Source organism: Marmota flaviventris, chromosome X, assembly GCF_047511675.1.
Source record: "Marmota flaviventris isolate mMarFla1 chromosome X, mMarFla1.hap1, whole genome shotgun sequence".
NCBI classification, from domain to species: domain Eukaryota; kingdom Metazoa; phylum Chordata; class Mammalia; order Rodentia; family Sciuridae; genus Marmota; species Marmota flaviventris.
Genome location: NC_092518.1, coordinates 10,169,704 through 10,187,169, shown reverse-complemented (window position 1 = coordinate 10,187,169; position 17,466 = coordinate 10,169,704). Strand labels below are relative to the sequence as shown.

The 17,466-nt window shown below is 39.7% G+C and overlaps 1 protein-coding gene across 1 annotated transcript in view; it reads left to right on the top strand.

The window, feature by feature from the left end:
• Positions 1 to 1,173: 1,173 nt before the first annotated feature.
• Positions 1,174 to 17,466, top strand: part of Cltrn (collectrin, amino acid transport regulator) — a 36,648-nt gene continuing 20,355 nt past the window's right edge. Inside the window, exons 1-3 of the mRNA XM_071606588.1 lie at positions 1,174 to 1,231; positions 1,532 to 1,590; positions 6,979 to 7,064. Of these exons, the coding sequence (XP_071462689.1) occupies positions 1,174 to 1,231; positions 1,532 to 1,590; positions 6,979 to 7,064 (203 nt within the window). The remainder of the gene's footprint in view (positions 1,232 to 1,531; positions 1,591 to 6,978; positions 7,065 to 17,466) is intronic.

The following is a 17,466-nucleotide window of genomic DNA, read 5'->3' as shown; positions in this document are numbered from 1 at the left end:
GGTTGAGTAAAACTCCATTGAGGTTTTGTTGCAATTTCCGTTTGGATTTATGGGGACAAGACACTCTATGTGGTGGACCTGGGTTCCATTGTAGTCAGCCTAGGCAGTAAACCCATTCCACTCAAGGCATTGCTGCCAATTTGGACACCAGATCCTTGGTTCTCTCACAGGTCAGGTGATTATAATAACTGAGGTGTTGTTTTGAGGCTTAGCAGAATAATCCAGTGAGCCTAGTTCATGGTAGGTAGCTCTAGGTCACAGTTGTGTAGCTGTGACCAATGCAGTCACTAGCTACTGTGGCTAAACTATATTAAATGCTACTAAACAAAAAGTTCAGTTTCTCAGCAGCACCAGCCCCATTTCAACTGCTCTACAGCCACCTATGTCTAGGGGCTACATACAGGGTAGCACAAGCACAGCGCATTTCCATCATCAAATGGTATTTCAATTAGGGCTAGGATGCAGCTCAGTGGTAGAGTGCTTAGCTAGCATGTGGAAAGCCTGGGTTCCATCTCCAGTGTCACAAAAACAAAACAAAGAAGCAGAATGGTCCATTGGGCAGCACCGCTCTATATCACTAACTTGGATTTTCAATAATGGCCGAACCCTAGGGCTAAACAAAACCATCCCCTTTGTTTGAAGTGGAAGCTGTCCTGGGATGTTTACCTGCCAAGGTGAGAGTCAGAAGAGGACACTCAGGGCAGTGCATCCTTTGTTCCCCAGAGATAGAAAGGAGTGATATTTGCTTCCCAAATTCAAAGAGCCTATCTGTGAACCAGGTAGTTTAGCCCTGAAAAGGTGGAGAGTTCATGCCAAGGAAAACCTCCATTGAGGACTCCCTTCCTTCCACTGTGCACTTAACCAGGCAGCTGCAGAAGGGGTGGGGGGGTGGATCCCCATTCTGTCAGCAGAGGAAACATTCTTCTGAAGTAGAGTTTGGGAAAAACAACTAATCTGTTTTTCAAACGGATTTTTGTAAATAACTGACAGGAGATGGGCCACTTCTATTGCAGTATTAACCCAAGTGTATGGGTGTTAATTATTAAACCTTTTAGATGGTGGCTCACTGATCTCTCTGATATTCTAATCCGGTCACAGAATGGCTAAGGCAGCTTTAAGTGGAGGGTGGATTTTTTTTTTCTCAGTTTGTCTTGTGTTTTCCACTCCAGAAGAATGTTGTGGCTCCTCTTTTTTCTAATGACTGTTATTCATGCTGAACTCTGTCAACCAGGTATGTAGCCTTGAAACATAAAAATAGCTTAACAAGTCATTGACTGAAAGAAATCTTTATTTTTCTAAATCTGCAGGCATATTGTGGCTTTTAAGTTTAGCCTGTGACTGTTTTATGAATTTGAAAGAAAATGTAAACCACTTAAGGTCCTTGCCATCCAACTTTCAGGGGTGTTTAGGGACAGTTTCCTTGTAGTTCTGTTTTCTGTTGCTTTTAGTTCATTAAATATTAGGATTAAATGGGCTATGTTTGGGCAGATTTTATTATCATATACTGCTGTTTCTTTTTCTTTTCTGGCAGATGCAGAAAACGCCTTTAAAGTGAGACTTAGTATCAGAAGAGCTCTTGGCGATAAAGCAGTAAGTGGAACACCTGCATGTTCATTTTGAATTTTGTTACCTAAGAACTGTGCTTGCTTTCTCTGATGATGGGCCTCTGTCTGCATAGTAATGATAATATATCATTTCTAAAGACTTGAAGTCTGATCTTTGTAAATGTAAAGGTAGAGTATACTAAAATAGAAATTGTTTACAATAGGCTTGCCTGAGGTTCTTTATCTGTAGTGTATGCTGGAAGACGTATGAAGTTTTGTATGGCACCAAAAAATTTAGAGAACTTGAACTTCTCAATCTAGCATCATGGAGCTAAGGAGACTGAGGGTCTGGGTTGGATCTGCCCCTCATTGTTGTAGTCCTTGCAATCTGGGCAGCTTGTTTTCTAGTCATGGAAAAGAAGGAATGGTACTAAATACAGAAAGTCTTTCATAGCACAAGAATTCAAATTCTAATGTAAAGTTTAAATTATTTAGAACTACCAAAGTGACACTGTGTCATATATACTTTTGAAACCAAAGTTTAGAAATACTCACAGGGCCTCTGTGGATATAGAATCAGTAAAGAGACTTGAATTAATAAGACAGTTATTATCAAATTTCAGTGTCAGCTTCCCAGAGTGATGTGCAAATTACTCCCCCCGCAGGTGTCATTAAGAGGCTTCCAACTAGAAACCCCCCCAAAAATGTGCTAAAAGAATTTTCAGATATTCTATTACAGGATAGTCCACCAACATATCATTGTATTATTTACTTGGTGAATTATAATAGCTAATAACACCCAGAATTGACTGCAAACTTAATTTACTTTTTAGCAGGGAGCCTTCTAAGCACTTGACTGCTATCAGCTCATAAAGCCCTTAACAACAGCCTTTTGAGGAAAGTGGTATAGGTACTCTTATTTTCATTGGATGGGTAAGAAAACTGAGATGCAAGGAAATGAAGTGACCCTTTCAGGACCTTAAGCCACCAAGTGATAGAGGTCAGATCTGAATCCAGGCAGACTGACAGCAGAATCCACTCTGTACCTTTTCCCCTAACCCAGTTTATAGGGTTTCTCATCCTAAGATCCTTAGAGTGGGTGCCATGCTGGGTGGTGGAGATGCATTGACCCTAAAATCAGACTTGTCCCTGCCCTATGGGGATTATGGTAGTGGGAGAATCAGTCATCCATTAAAGATGTAGTAAAGCAAAAGCAAATGTGCAATCTTGACAATATTACAAGCTTTGGCCTCTTCAGGATCCTTAGTATCTGGCCCTTCTATAAGTTCCATGAGTTGAAGTGAACTATGGATAAAAGAAGGAATGACACAGGGAATAGCACATGTAAAGGAGCTTGCTAAGCATGAGGGATAGAAGGAAGGCTAAGGTGTCTGGAATTGGGGCAGTAAAAAGCAAAGTGGCATGTCATCATATTTGTAGTTTCAGAAAGGGACGGGGCCCAGGAGTATGCAGGCTGCTGCATGAAAGAGTTTTGCTTGAACATGAAAGAAGTGCTTGAGCGCCTCAAATGCTGTTGGGAAGCTAAGCAAGATGAACACTGACACACGCTTGTTGTGTTAAGCAATGTGGAGGTCAGTGGTCACTTTAGAGAGAGCCTCTTTTGTGGATTGACAGCCAGAAGGCAGATATTAGAGGGAGTGTTGTAGGTGGAATGAAATATAAATGGGTGGTGAACATGTGTAAACAGAAGTATGGACAACTGCTTTGAGCATTTTGACTATGAAGAGTAGGAGAGAGATGGTGCATGAATGAAAGGAAGAGTGAGTGAAGTGATTTATTTGTACTGTTGTCCCAAAGAGAAAAGTTTGAGCAGTGGACAGGCTGCAGGTAGATTTGAATACACAGAAGAGGGAGGGAAACTGATATTGTTTATATGATCAGAAGGGCCCAGGAAAGGCATTCCTAATAGAGATAGGGGGAATAGCCATTGATAGGAGAGGCACCGCATGTCTGGCCCTTCAAGGGAGAAGATGGACAGGGTGTGCTTCTATGGACGAAGTTTTGTATCTTGGTGTCAAGAGGATGAGGAAGTTCAAGTTGATGACTTGAGATGTATCTGTAAATTATAAAGCAACAATGTCTAGTGAAAGTGAGGTGTGAAGGAAAGCATAATAAGTCAGCAGACCTATAGGAGGTTAAAATAGTCCTGTGAGCCATCAGAGAGAGAGAGGAAACCTAAGGGATTCCCAGGCAATTTTGGGGTAGGTCATTATGAATTTAGAGTTAAGCCAATAGTCCTTGTTTTGTGATTTTCTCCAATTATGTTGTATTACTCACCTAAAATTTGGGGTTGGCCTGGGTTTGAGGGTCCTGAGATGTATGCAGAAAGCAAGGTGAGCTGGGACATTAGGGCCTTGGCATAAATGTTATTGAAGTGAGGAACCAAGGAATCTGAACTGATGGATGAATAAATACATCTCATATGCTCCATGTGGTCTGTGGAGTCACATGTGGTATGTAAAGATGTTTTCAGTTTCACACACTTTTTGAGCACCTGTTATGCATCAAGTAGTATGTGCAACAGGTACTTAAGCTGCTGTGAACATTTTTGTATATATCTTTTCCACAGCTTTCTTTTTGCAGGACTATTTAGCCAGGAGTGGAATTTTGGGTCAGAAATTATTCCTGTGTTTAAATTGGCACCTCTTTTCTTATCCTCTCTTAAGTTGCCCATTTTCTTCTTATGTGGTACATGTGCTTGATTCCTTTTCTATGTAGAGACTCAGTGAAACATTTTGAATGCCTTTGTGGAAATATGTAACCTCCAGTGCACTCGCTTTCAATCCTTCCACCCTTACTCAAGATCAACTGGTGAGGGTTGCAGGATATCCACCTTGATGTGGATCTGGTCAGTCCTGTACTGTTCCACGTAGTTTGGGGCTTTGCTCTGTGACCCCAACGGGACTTCTACTGAGGCAAATCATGCTCTTGTTTCTAAGGGGAACCAATGAAAGGACTGGAGATCAAGTCAGATCATCTCCAAGATCTGAAAAGCAATTTAAATTCATGCTCTGGCAAGGTCTGGTTAGCATCTTTCATTGTTATTTGCTATACTGGATTATCATTCTCCTATAGTTGAACAGACTTATTCCCCATCTCCCCAATCTGAAAACAGTGCATCCCTGTTTGAATAGTGTTTGTGTGCTGTCTATAACTGGACTAGTTTCTTCTTTATGTCTTGATCTTATTAGATTGGACTATAGTTATTCTGAGTAAAACTGATTTTGGAACCAAGTACATTATTAAAAGCTAGGGGCTATACTATGAACCATTTGACTATTTTTAAACTCTCATAGTATAGTACAAAATACAAAGTTTAATACAAAATGATTGAAGGAACATTTCAAATAGGATCTAAATTGGATTAAAATGCAACATTAAATAGCACTTGTACATGAGAAAAGATATTGAATTATTCTTTGTTGATGGCAAGACTGAAAGAGAAAAGTGTGAAGAAAAGTGATTGAATGGAGGGAGGGGAGGAGGTATGGGACTAGGAAAGACAATGGAATGAATTGGACATAACTTTCCTATGTTCATATATTAATACACAACCAATGTAACTCCACATCATGTACAACCACAGATATGGGAAGTTATGCTCCATGTATTTATGATTCGTCAGAATGCATTCTATTGTCATGTATACTTAAAAAGAAATTAAAAATGTATAAAAGAAGAAGTGATTGAAGGAACTTTAAAGAATATGATTTGGGGACTGGGGTTGTGGCTCAGGGATAAACCACTTGCCTAGCACACGTGAGGCACGGGGCTCAATCCCCAGGACCAAATAAAAAAAACTAAATAAAAAAATAAAGGTATTGTGAACATCTACAACTAAAAATATTAAAAATAAGAATATGATGTGACAGTATTGGGGAAAAAGGAAGACATAAGATTATAAACCTCTTACCTAGAGAAGGTAATTGAGTGATGTACTGTTTGGTATTGATTAGTATAGCCTATTTTTACCTACTGTCTACCCTCAAGCAGAAGAAGAGAACTGGAAGAAATAAGTTTTTAAATGTGTTTTCTCAGCCTAGAGTGAAACCCAAATCCTGACACTGTTCCCATGATATACCAACCCCTCCCAAACCAAATTCCTCCCTTCCCTTAGACTTTACTACTTTCTCCCTTGGTGTTTCTACTTTAGATGCACTTGCTCCCTTAGTGGCCTTCAAACATGCCAGTCCCCTTTTCCCTCAGGTATTTACATTTGCTATATGAAGGAACAGCTTGAGTCAATACACTGTATTAATTTTCTAGGGCTGCTAAAACAAAGTACCACAGGCTGAGGGGATTAAACAACAGAACTTTATTTTCTCTCAGCTCTGGAGATTAGAAGTTAAGATCAAGGGGTTAGCAGGATTGGTTTCTTCTGAGGGTCATATGGAAATGATCCATTCCAGGCATTTCATCTTGGCTTGTAGATGGCTGCCTTCTTCTTGTGTTTTCACTTTGTCTTCCCCATGTATGAGTCTGTGTCCAAATTTCTTCTACTAAGGGCATCAATAACATTGGATTAGGGCCCACTCTTACTACCTCATTTTACTTACTGATTTATTTATTTATTTTTGTGGTGCTGGGGATTGAACCCAGGGCCTTGTGCATATGAGACAAGCACTCTACCAACTGAGCTATATCCTCAGCCTCTTAACTTAATCACCTCTGTAATGACCCTCTCTCCAAATATGGTTACGTTCTGTGGTACTGGAGTTTAGGACACAGTTTCCAACTAAGAAAATAAAAGTGTGTTGATCCTCAGAAGAAAGGGAACAGGGGAAGGAAGGAGCGGTAGGAAAGGGGAAGTACTGGGGACTGAATTAGAGCAGACTATATTCCATGCTGTTATAATTATGTCAAAATGAATCCTAATATTATGTATAACTAAAAAGAACTAATAAAAAACTGTACTGATCTAAATAATGGGAAGGAAACTGGGTGGGAGAGTCAGTTTATGAGGAAATAGAGAAAGGAGGGAAAGGAATGGCCTATATATGGCCAGGATGATTTGTCCAAATGCCTTATTGACTGACTGGCTACTAATATGGCAGCTTCTAAGAAAGATAGCACAACAGGAAACACGTCAAACTTGGAATTATGGAATGTCCCAAAAGCCCTACTCCAGATGCTATGGTACATGATTTATCATGTTCTCCAGTTTTCTGTGTACAAAGAAGATGGGATGGGAGTGTGGAGACTATGAGAATGAGTGTAGCATCTAATGGAGTGTTTTTTAAAAATATTTTTTAGTTGTAGATAAACATACAGTATCTTTACTTATTTTTATGTGGTGCTGAGGATCGAACCCAGTGCCTTACACAGGCGAAGCAAGTGCTTTACCACTGAGCTACAGCCTCAGCCCCATAATGGACCGTTTTTAACCCCATACCTCTCTTTCCTTCTCTTTCAGTATGTCTGGGATACAAATGAAGAATATCTCTTCAGAGCGATGGTGGCTTTCTCCATGAGAAAAGTTCCCAATAGAGAAACAACGGAGTAAGCAAACAGTACAAAATCTTAACTGATTATTTGCAATAGTCTGTGAGACAGTGGATTATTTTAATCCTTGATCTTGAACATAAATTTTAGCCAATTGGAAGGGTCCTCCATTTTTATTAAACATTAAAAGACCTTTGTAATGTAGCTTAGATCACGGCTTATATCATGTTTCAATAGCGCTCTTCATTCAGCAGGCAATATGAAGATAACTAACTTCCAGAATTGCAGTTATATTTCCTAAGCTTCTGTGTTTCTATTGTATACATATAACTTTTCTTGAAGAAGGGTGGATAGATGGATCAATAGGCAGGTAGTAAGGAACTCTATTCTCACCTTGAAAAATAACAGAAATATGTATAGGTTCTTCCCCTAACTGGTATCTGTCATAGCAACTTGTAAGTTTTCTTTAAAAGCACATAGTACAACTTTGAATAGTTTTGCATTTTTTTCTGTTACTCTGGAGGAATCTTCTCTTCATGGTGTTTCCTTCCTTCACTATTTGTGATGAGGGTAACACTCCTGGTTTCTCTCTACTCCCTCTCTGGTGCCTCCCTTTGAGAGGTGAAATGTCTTATCTGATTGGTAAGCTGGATGGAGAACCTGGGTGTGGGTTCCTTTCTCTTTGGGAGCTAGCTTGCCCAGCCAGCGCCTCCACCAGACATTCTTAGTGTCACTTGCTAGCTGAGGACAGAACCAGTCTCCACTGGTATTGGGAGACATACACATCTGTAATGGTATACTTGTTAACAGCTGAAGAGCACTTAGATTGGTAGGTGTCTCATATGGAGTGTTAAATATCTTCCAAATTCCTTCAGTGCATGCTAAGACCAGCCTCAGCTCAGCTCTGTCTGAGACAGTACGGGTATGGAAGGCTTTTTAATGTTTTTATTAATGCATTATAGTTATATATAATATTGAATTTAATTTGATGTAATAATCCCATGTGTATATATTTTTTCATATATAAATTGAGTGATAAGTGGAAAATATCTTCATTCTATTTTATATGGAGTTGAGGATCAAACCCAGTGCCTCACGCATGCTAGGTGAGCCCTATCCCTCTGAGCCACCACCCCAGCCCTCATGTATATTTTTAGTGTATATTTTTAACCAAAATATTCCACATGAGTCAAAACATTGCAAGGAGATATAGTAAATTCTCTTCTTGTTTCACAGAAAAAGTATTTACTGTTATGGTATAAAACTGCAGCATTCTTTTCACAACTATATAAAACTTTTTCAGTAAAAACAAGGTGATTATATTATAAGAAATTGAAAAGGAAACAAAGCCTCTGGTTATCTGGCAGTGCTAACCCGTGTGGTGTCTGTGTGTTCTCTACTACTCCTTCTTGTTTGCAGGTTTTATACATTGCTGTGTTCATGGCACTATTACTTCCTGTAAGTACCTTCAAATTACCTGATGCATGGCTATGCAAAATGTTCCCTTTCCTGGTAAAAATCAACTAAATATGTGACATTTTTGATTAGTATTGAAGAATTCATCTTTGGAATGTTTTCCTTCAGAATCTGAGACATTGTAGGAGTCTATGAATATGTGATCAGTTTGCACGAAATGTGTTTTGCTTGGACTTTTACACCTAGGGTATCTATACTCTTGTGTTGCCAGTTGTAAATATCAAAAAGTACAGAACTAGAACAGGGATCAGTAAAAGTTTTTTTGTAAAGGCTCAGGCACTGTGAGTCCTGGCAATACTGCTCTCAGAGAATTGAGTGATGTGCAGGATGTGTTTGAGATGTAATCCATGTGCTGGACTGTATTCTATATGCCCTGCCACATGAAAGCTGCATTCCAACATGCACAGGCTTCTCCTGTGGGAAGGGGGGCACATAGTGCATGATAGAGTTGAAACTCACTCTGCAGAGAGTTCACTATTTTGTGTGTAGTGAATGGATGGAAGACACCAGTAGTTTAGTAAATGGATCAGTTTAAAAATCATCAACTTTCAGGTCTTTTGTTGGGAATGTGGGCAGAGTCAATTCTGGAGGATAGTAAATATACTTTCTAGGAAAGCTTCAGGGATCCAAATCTTGGACATTGGATGCTTATCCATTTTTTCTTCTGCCTCTCTGATTATCCATAAATATTGCAAAAGATGGTGAAGATGCTGTTCAGTATAGAGAATAAAACAAATTTCATGAACTGAAAGTAGATATTCAGGTAACTAAGAGAATGCTGAATCCTCTCTCATTTTCACCCACCTCTGACCCCCTCCTTACTACAGTAACTCACATTAGGTTTGATTACCATTAGTGATACAGAGCTCATTCTCTCCTGAGGAAGCCAGTTCATATGTCGAGATCTAGAATTGGCATATACTTAAGACATGAGTATATGGTGGGCTCAGAAAGAGAATGTGACTTCTGAAGAGAGGTTCTGGCTGCATCCATGCAGAACTTGCTGGAGAACTGATGTGGTCAGGGCACCGTGAGCAGGTGGGTGGTAGAAGGCAAGCCTGGGATTCCCTAAGAGGATCAGAGGGCCAGCAGGTGTGGGCCTGCAGAGAGGGTTGTGAGAGTGCCACTCCATTCCCCAGGGAGCTCAGGGCAGAATGGGTTCCTGTGCAGACACCAATGCAGCCAGTCAGGGTGTGGACAGTTGGGTCCATGAGGATTAGATGGTGCCCATTGCACACCACAGCTCATGTGTATGGGGTGATGTCTCTTCTCTTCTGCCTGCCACCTCCAGCCAGGTAGAGAACTGATAGAATCAGAGGGTGGAGGTGTCTGTGAGAGGGGAGATGGCATATTATCTCCTGGTTGGCTGCTCTCCAATCAAAGACATTCTCAGGACTCTGTCCAGTTGCCACCAGTATATCAGCAGCTAGGGTTCTAGAGGTAGGATGGCATCCCAAGTCACTGGGTGTGCAGTGGGACAGAAAAGACCACTAGCCTCTCAGCTGGAGAAGTCCAAAGTTGTAGGGCTGGCTTGATCCACCTGGGGAGAGAGAGGGCAACTCTCTCAACAGTCAGTACCTGAATACATTCCTGTGGCTAAGAGGAATCTTCCAAGTGGAATTGGATGAAGTCACTGCCTGTTGAGCAGAAAATCAACTGCAGGGCAAGGCAAGGTGGTGGAGTGAGGCCACAGGTGCACCATTGGAGGCCAAGTCATGGTTGGGAGCGGGGACTGGAAGAAATCAGAGTGCAGCACCTTTTTCTGGGACACCATCAGTGCAGAAGATCTCAGAGGGCTCCCCAAAGACCCCATAGGAGCACTCTGAATAGACAGCTTGTGGATGCCTACCAGGACAAGGACCACCAACAGCAAGAGGGAGCCACAGAGGGCCCTGGGCAGTGAGAATGCATTTTGCCATTCTTTACTTGTCTTGTCTGATCCCACCTCTCTTGCCCCCACTTCTAAATGAGCCAGAATGAAGCTGGGGGTGGGGAGTGAGTGTAGGGCAGAAGCAGAGCCCAGAGGGTGAAGGAATAGGCCCACACTCAGCGCCCCTGGTTGGGCCAGACCTGCTGGAAGGAGAGCACCTGCAGGTTCCAGTTTTAATTAGGAGCCTGAAGTGACAGGAAGGCTACACCATCTGCTGCAGATGCCATCTGGTGAGAAAGAAAGCACTGACAGAGGGGCCAAAGGCAGTGGTGTGAGAAACATCTATTTCTTCCTTCATTGCCATCTAGGAAGTCAGATCTGTGGAATTGAGTAACCTACACTGAAGTCCTGCTGTGTGCTGGGCATGAGCGTAAAAGCATGTGTATACCAATTCCTGTTCTGCCCCAGCCTGTGCCCATGAAACTGGCTGTGGTAGAGATAGGAAGATAGATTAAATATGAAAGAAACCAGGGGTTGGGGTTGTGGCTCAGCTGTAGAGCACTCAACTAGCACATGAGAGGCCCTTGTTTCCATCCTTAGCACCACATTAAAAAAATAAATAAAATAAAGGTATTGTATCCAATTGCAACTAAAAAGAAAGAAAGAAAGAAAGAATCCAATCAATTTCTTCAACCATTATTATTTACAGTTCTTAACAAATGGGTTTCTTGATATTTGCTGGGATTTCTTAGAAAACCAGAATGGAAGATGGATGAAAAAATGAGTTTAAGAGTAATGTCTATGTTTCATTAGATTAGGTTGAGTTTTCCTTGGGAGTTAGATTGATGATGGCAACCAATATTTTCCACCATTTATGACATGATTTAGGCCAGATTTACTAAAGCAGTTTCACGGGAATTTTTTAATGTTCTAAGGAGTTTCCAAGAAAACTATGGTCTACATTTAAAGTTTGTAGTCTATTTTCCAGGTAAACAGGGAAATTTATTTCTCTAGTTTATGCAAAATTTGATATTTAGGTAATTTATCACTTTTAGCAATAGAGGTAGAAGTGTAACTCAGGCATGGCTTTCTCTCTCTGAGTTAAATGGTTTAGGGTATGTAATGGATTTCTTCCTCTGCTTAATTATTCAAGGATAAGTCTTGTGATCTGAAAAGGAACAACATGCTCTTGTATCCACAGTAAGGTAAGGGGATTAACAGTCTTGTGCTTGTAAAACAGCAGCCCAGTTCCCATTTAGTCCTTCTGATTTCCAGAAACAAGAACCTGATTCTTACCACCCCTTGGATACCATTGGCCTTGTCTGGCCCCATTGATGAAAAATGGCATTAGAGCCAATTCTTAAAGAATTGCTTCAGACCAGGGCTTCTCCCACTTCAGGGGAGGGAGGAAGCATTTTTTTTTTCTTTTTAGGGATTTAGTTAAAGGAACTACTTGTGTATGTGTTAGTATAATTTATTGGTAAAAACAAAACAAAACAAACAAACAAAAAACCATTGGTCAGGGCCTGAGGTAGCTCAGTGGTAGAGCATTTGCCTTGTATATGGGAGGCACTGGGTTCGACCCTCACCACCAATAAAAATAAATATATAAAATAAAAGTATAAAAATAAATTAATTAAAAACTGTTGATCAAAATGATTATATTAGTGAACTCAATTCCATCAAACTCTATATTTAAAAACTTGAAAATGTAAGATATGTACTCAGTGGTGCTAGTGGCATTTCAGTTTATTTAATACATGAAAACATACTTTTCATTTTATGTTTTTGGTGGAGATTGAACCCAGATCTTTGTGCAGTCTACGTGAGTGCTCTATAACAAAGTCACCTCCCTAGTCCCAAAACACACTTTTAAAAGGTGTTTAATTTGGCCTGGGGCTGTAGCTCGGTGGCAGAGCACTTGCCTAGCATGTATGAGGCACTGGGTTTGATCCTCAGCACCGCATGAAAATAAATAAAGGCATTTTGTCCATCTACAACTACAAAAAAAAAAAAAAAGAAAAGAAAAGGTGTTTAATTCAAGATGTATTTGTTGGTTGATTGGTTTTCCTTTCTGTACAAATCTTGAAGGACATTCATTGTACTCACATTTGGAAGAAAGACCATGGAGAAATCACACAAGATGAACATAATCTATAATGGGAAGGAACTGGTATCATTTTACTCCTTAATAAATTAACTACTGAACTCTCTACCATTGTTCTTCATGTTACTTCCTTTTTAGCACCATTCCTGTCCCACATTTTCACTTCCTTTTGGATCACCACATCTATAGTATATCCAGGATGCTTCTTTCACTGATGTTTTGTGTTACATTGTGTCTGAATTTTTGAGTCTGGGTAGGGGAGTTTTGCCTTCATTTCCTCCCTTTATTACTACAGCCCCTGTTCAACATATTTTTTCACAAGTTATATATATATATATATATATATATATATATATATATATATATATATATATATATATATATTATAGTTTGTAGATGGATACAATAACTTTATTTTGTTTATTTATTTTAATTTGGTGCTGAGCCTCAAATTCAGTTTGTCACACGTGCTGGGCAAGCACTCTGCCACTGACCCACAACCCCAGCCCTTTCTCAAGGTCTTACAGGGGAAATTTCCAGAAATAATGAGATGTTATCCTTATTTCATCCATCCATTCATTTTATAACCACTAAGTTCCACATGGCCCACCCTTCAGGAGTAGAGGAGCTCACAGCACAGGATACACTTGGACTTTGTCCTCATGTTCCAGGACCCAGATAATTCTGTTTCGTTTCAGGTCAACAAACTATTTATTTGAGAATCTCCTTGGCTATCTTCTAGCTCATAGAATTTAAAAGGGTTTTCTTTGCTTAGACACTGTGAAGTTCAAAGCAGGGCAGAGATTCTAACCTCCTGACAAAGACTTTTCAAGCCACATGAAATCTAGAAGCCCTTTGCCTTCCACACATCCTGGGTTCATTCTCAGATAAGGCATGGAGTTATGAGAAGATTCTGGCATCTTGGGAGTTACTGGCTTTCACCTTGTTTCTTAATGTTCTGGTGGGCTCAAGACATTGGCCTTGGTATTCAAGGGTGTATGCATCCCTCAACTCTTGTACCTGAAACTATGGGAAGGTTCACTCTCTCTATGTTGGCTAATCAGGTTAGCTCTTAGTAAATATGGTGAGTGAACGAAGCATGCTTTATTTATGTTGTGTTCTTAAACCAGGGCCTGTGTAGAGGAGACACAAGAAAACAGTACCCCACCCACTCATTTCTTCTTATTTTTTCTTAGTACCCTGGGAGAATGTGTCCATGGTTGATATGGCATTCAATGGCCATAGTAGAAGTAGCTCTGTATGCTGGGTTTCCCCTCTTGGTGGGTCTCAATTTCTTATCCTGGTGGAGCCAAGACATCAGTTTGTTTTGCAAAGTATCATCCCAGCAAGTTGGAAGCCCCAGCTGATAAAGGTGTCTCCATTTTCATACACAACCTTTGCTTTCTGTCTTCAGAGTCGTGCTTTCCCTGGCCCCTTTCCCACAACTTTGCAACTTTAAGATAGGCTTATTAATTCCTAGTTCAACTGCTTATGTTTAACCAAAATACAAACACATTTCTTCAACTTTATTTCTGTGGCTGACATTTTTTGATCACTGGGTTACTTTTCTATTTATTAAGACATTAGAAGAATCATACCTTTGGACAGAACAATTTTATTGGGAGGATACTTAGTATCCTTCTGTTCAAGAAGATTTCAAATGGCTAAAACTATACACTTTGTATTAGTCTGTTTTGTGTTACTATAATGAAATACCCAAGGCAGGCTACTTTTTTAAAGAAAAGCCATTTATTTTGGCTAATATTTCTGAAGGTGTAAGGTCAGGGACCCATGTCTGGTGATAGCCTTCTTGCTGGCAGTGTCCTAAGGGAGATGGAGATTGTTCATTTGTGTGTGTGTGTGTGTGTGTGTGTGTGTGGTGTGTTTTGCCTCTGGTCTCTCTACCTGTCCTTATAGAGGCATCAGTATTCAATGACGGGGGCTCCACCCTGATGATTTATATAATCTTAACCACCTCCCAAATGCCCACCTGTAAACACCATAGTTGGGTTAAGAGTCCATCCTCTTAATATCTTAAAGTGGGGATTAAACTTCAGTGTGAGTTTTAGACTGGACAAGACATATTTAAACCATAGCAACCTATTTTCCTAATGTCAATCATGGAGAAGGATAGGTATGCTGTTTCTTAAGATGTTAGGACAGCAGGAAGCATTCTAATAAATATTTCATACATTTGAGTATATAGCAGAGCTAACTTTATAAAACTAGATAGTTATTAAGGGCATTCTTATTCTGATGGGTGTTAATATCTTACATTTTTATAAAGCTCTTTGTTATTTTCAAAGTATGTATGTTATTATTATCTTAAGAACATTTTATTAAAGCATGGCCTAGTTTTTTTTTTCTTGTAAACAAATTGATAGTACTCAGGCAACTTTTAAATATCCTCTTTGTTCTTATATTTGCATTTGTGCATGCATGTGTATGTTATTTAATTTGGAAACTTTTAGATTTTGCTAAAAGGTCACAAAGATCATATAGACAGTCCCATGTTCTCCATTTGGGGAGATTTTTTTCCTCCACTCACCACTGCTCCCAAGGATATTTGGAAATGTCTGGAGATGTTATTGGTTTTCACAATTGAATATGTATTTGATGTTTTCTGCTGTTATGTACCATATAAAACTTGAGACAGCCCCCAAAAGGGTTTCTCAAACCCAACACTATTAACAATGCATCCAGGCCTTATTGTTAATAGTATTAGGGTTGAGAAATCCTGCTCTGGACCCCACTTTGTTTCCCTAATAGTATTTTAAATAACTGTGGTAGATTGATCAAAAGAGAAATTAATATTCATTCAATATTATTACTCAACTATGGATAGTTTTAGTATTTCTCCATTTTTCTAGTTAGGTTCTTTTTTTTTAATCCAGAATCTGCTTCTTCTGATTCTGATCCACTATGTGACAGTTTCTGTTTTCCTTTTCATGATCTTGAAACTTTTGAAGTTGATGTAGAAGTGTTTCTTACTTGGGTATGGTACTGACCCCACCCACTGAGCATATAGACATGGGATGTGTTAGGGATTATATCTATGGCTGGAGAGTATTTAGAGGGTAGTATTTAGAGGGTGGGGGTGAGAAACAAGCAGCATGATGCAAGTCTCTCTCCCTAACAAGGAGTTTCACAACTAAAATCCTAATAGCACACCCCCACTGGCACACTAAGAGATTAAGCCCTTCTTAGTACTTCATGTATAATGAAATGACTTGTCTCAAATCTAGAAATCGTTAAGTAGTAAATTTCAAAATGAAAGCTTGATTTTTAGAGTTTTAGACTAGGAACTTTTTGTACCTAACAATTACTATCTCACTTGAAAATGGAGGGTTTAATGTTTTCAGCAACAATTTAAATCTTTTGGAAATCTTTATGACTAAATAGATAAAACATTTTCATTGTGTTTGCTGAGGTACTATAATAATCTATGAGTTGTCACCCAATGGGAACACTGAATAAATTTATATAACTTGAATTCATGGTGTGGGATGTAGTTATGCGGACAAAGGAGAGTATTTGGGGTCAGAGGTGCATTGATGGAATTATCTGTGTCCTTCTACTGCTTAATTTTCCTTTTTAGCTCTTGTGCTTCCCCTAAGTGAATGCATGTGTTTACTGGTTGGTCTTCTGGTTCTCCTCCCTTAGAAAGCAAGGGGCACAGGAAAAGGGGCTTTGTTTACAGCTGTATTCTCTCTCCAATAGGGAATACCATGAAACTCATGTTTGAATAATATGTAGATGGAAAGATCAACACAAACAAGTATTTTTTGATTGTCATAACTGGCAATAGCACTACTGATTTCTAGCGAGTAGAGGCTGAATTTGTTGCTAAACATCCCACAGTGCACAGGTCATCCCCACAACTTAGAATTATCTGGCCTAATTGTGCTGAGCTTGAGAAACTCTGGTCTACTTCTTCCTGTGATCTGTGGAATAATGTTCCCTGGATACCATATACCATATTTACATTATCCATCCCCCTATTGATGGCTATTTAGTCATTCTGATTCTTTGCCATGATGAAAAGTGCTGCAGAGAATATTCTCATTATTGTCTGCAAGAGTTTCTGGTAGCTATACTCTCTACTCTAGAAGACACTTCCAAATGCCACTCCAGAGGGGCAGGAACCAATGGCTCCCATGGCACCCCCTGAGATTCCAATTCCATGAATCTGTACCAGAACTTGGTATCATTTGACTTTTAAATTTTAACCAGTTTGAAAAATTTAAAGTAGTTCATTTTCAAAAACAAGCTTTCATTTCCTGCAAATGTAAGGCTAAATATCAGGAATTATTTGTAGCGCAAGTGTTCTACAAAAAATTGATGAAAATATTTGTTCTGTAGCCTAAACCTCCAAAGGTGGAATAATTTTTTGTCCAGCGTGCACCACTTTGTTTTGTTCACATATGTATCTCTGATACATATTATAGAATTATACTTTTTCAGAGAATAAGATTGGCTGTTTCTTGCCAGTAGAGGTCAGTGAAGCTCAATGATTCTCCACCAGTGTGATTTATTTATTTACTTCCCTATCCTTAACCCTAGTAATTATTTGGCACTGGAGATGCTGTTGATTGGCACAGCTGTGGGTGTGCTATTGGCACCTGTTTGTCAGAGGCCAGGGATGCTGCTCAAACCCTCCAATGCACAGGACAGCCCCAACCACCAAGAATGGTATGGCCCCAAATGTCAAAAGTACCAAGTTGGAGAAACCATGCTGTGTGGAGTCCTAGAAAGAAAGCATATGACAATCTCTAGTAAAATAAAACTCTTGTTATTACTACTATATAAAATAAACACAAACACTTAACTAAGCTAACTGAGCCCATAGGGAGAAGGCCACCTTCTCCTCCCAGGGAGAAGGCAGGAGAGGGCTGGCAGGGGAAAGTCCAGGGTTGTGATCTGAGTAGTCTCTTTAGAGTTTGGGCTCCTCAGGGTAGGGAGAGGAGGTCTGGGGGTGGCAGACCTGTCAGGCAGAAGCAGTACGA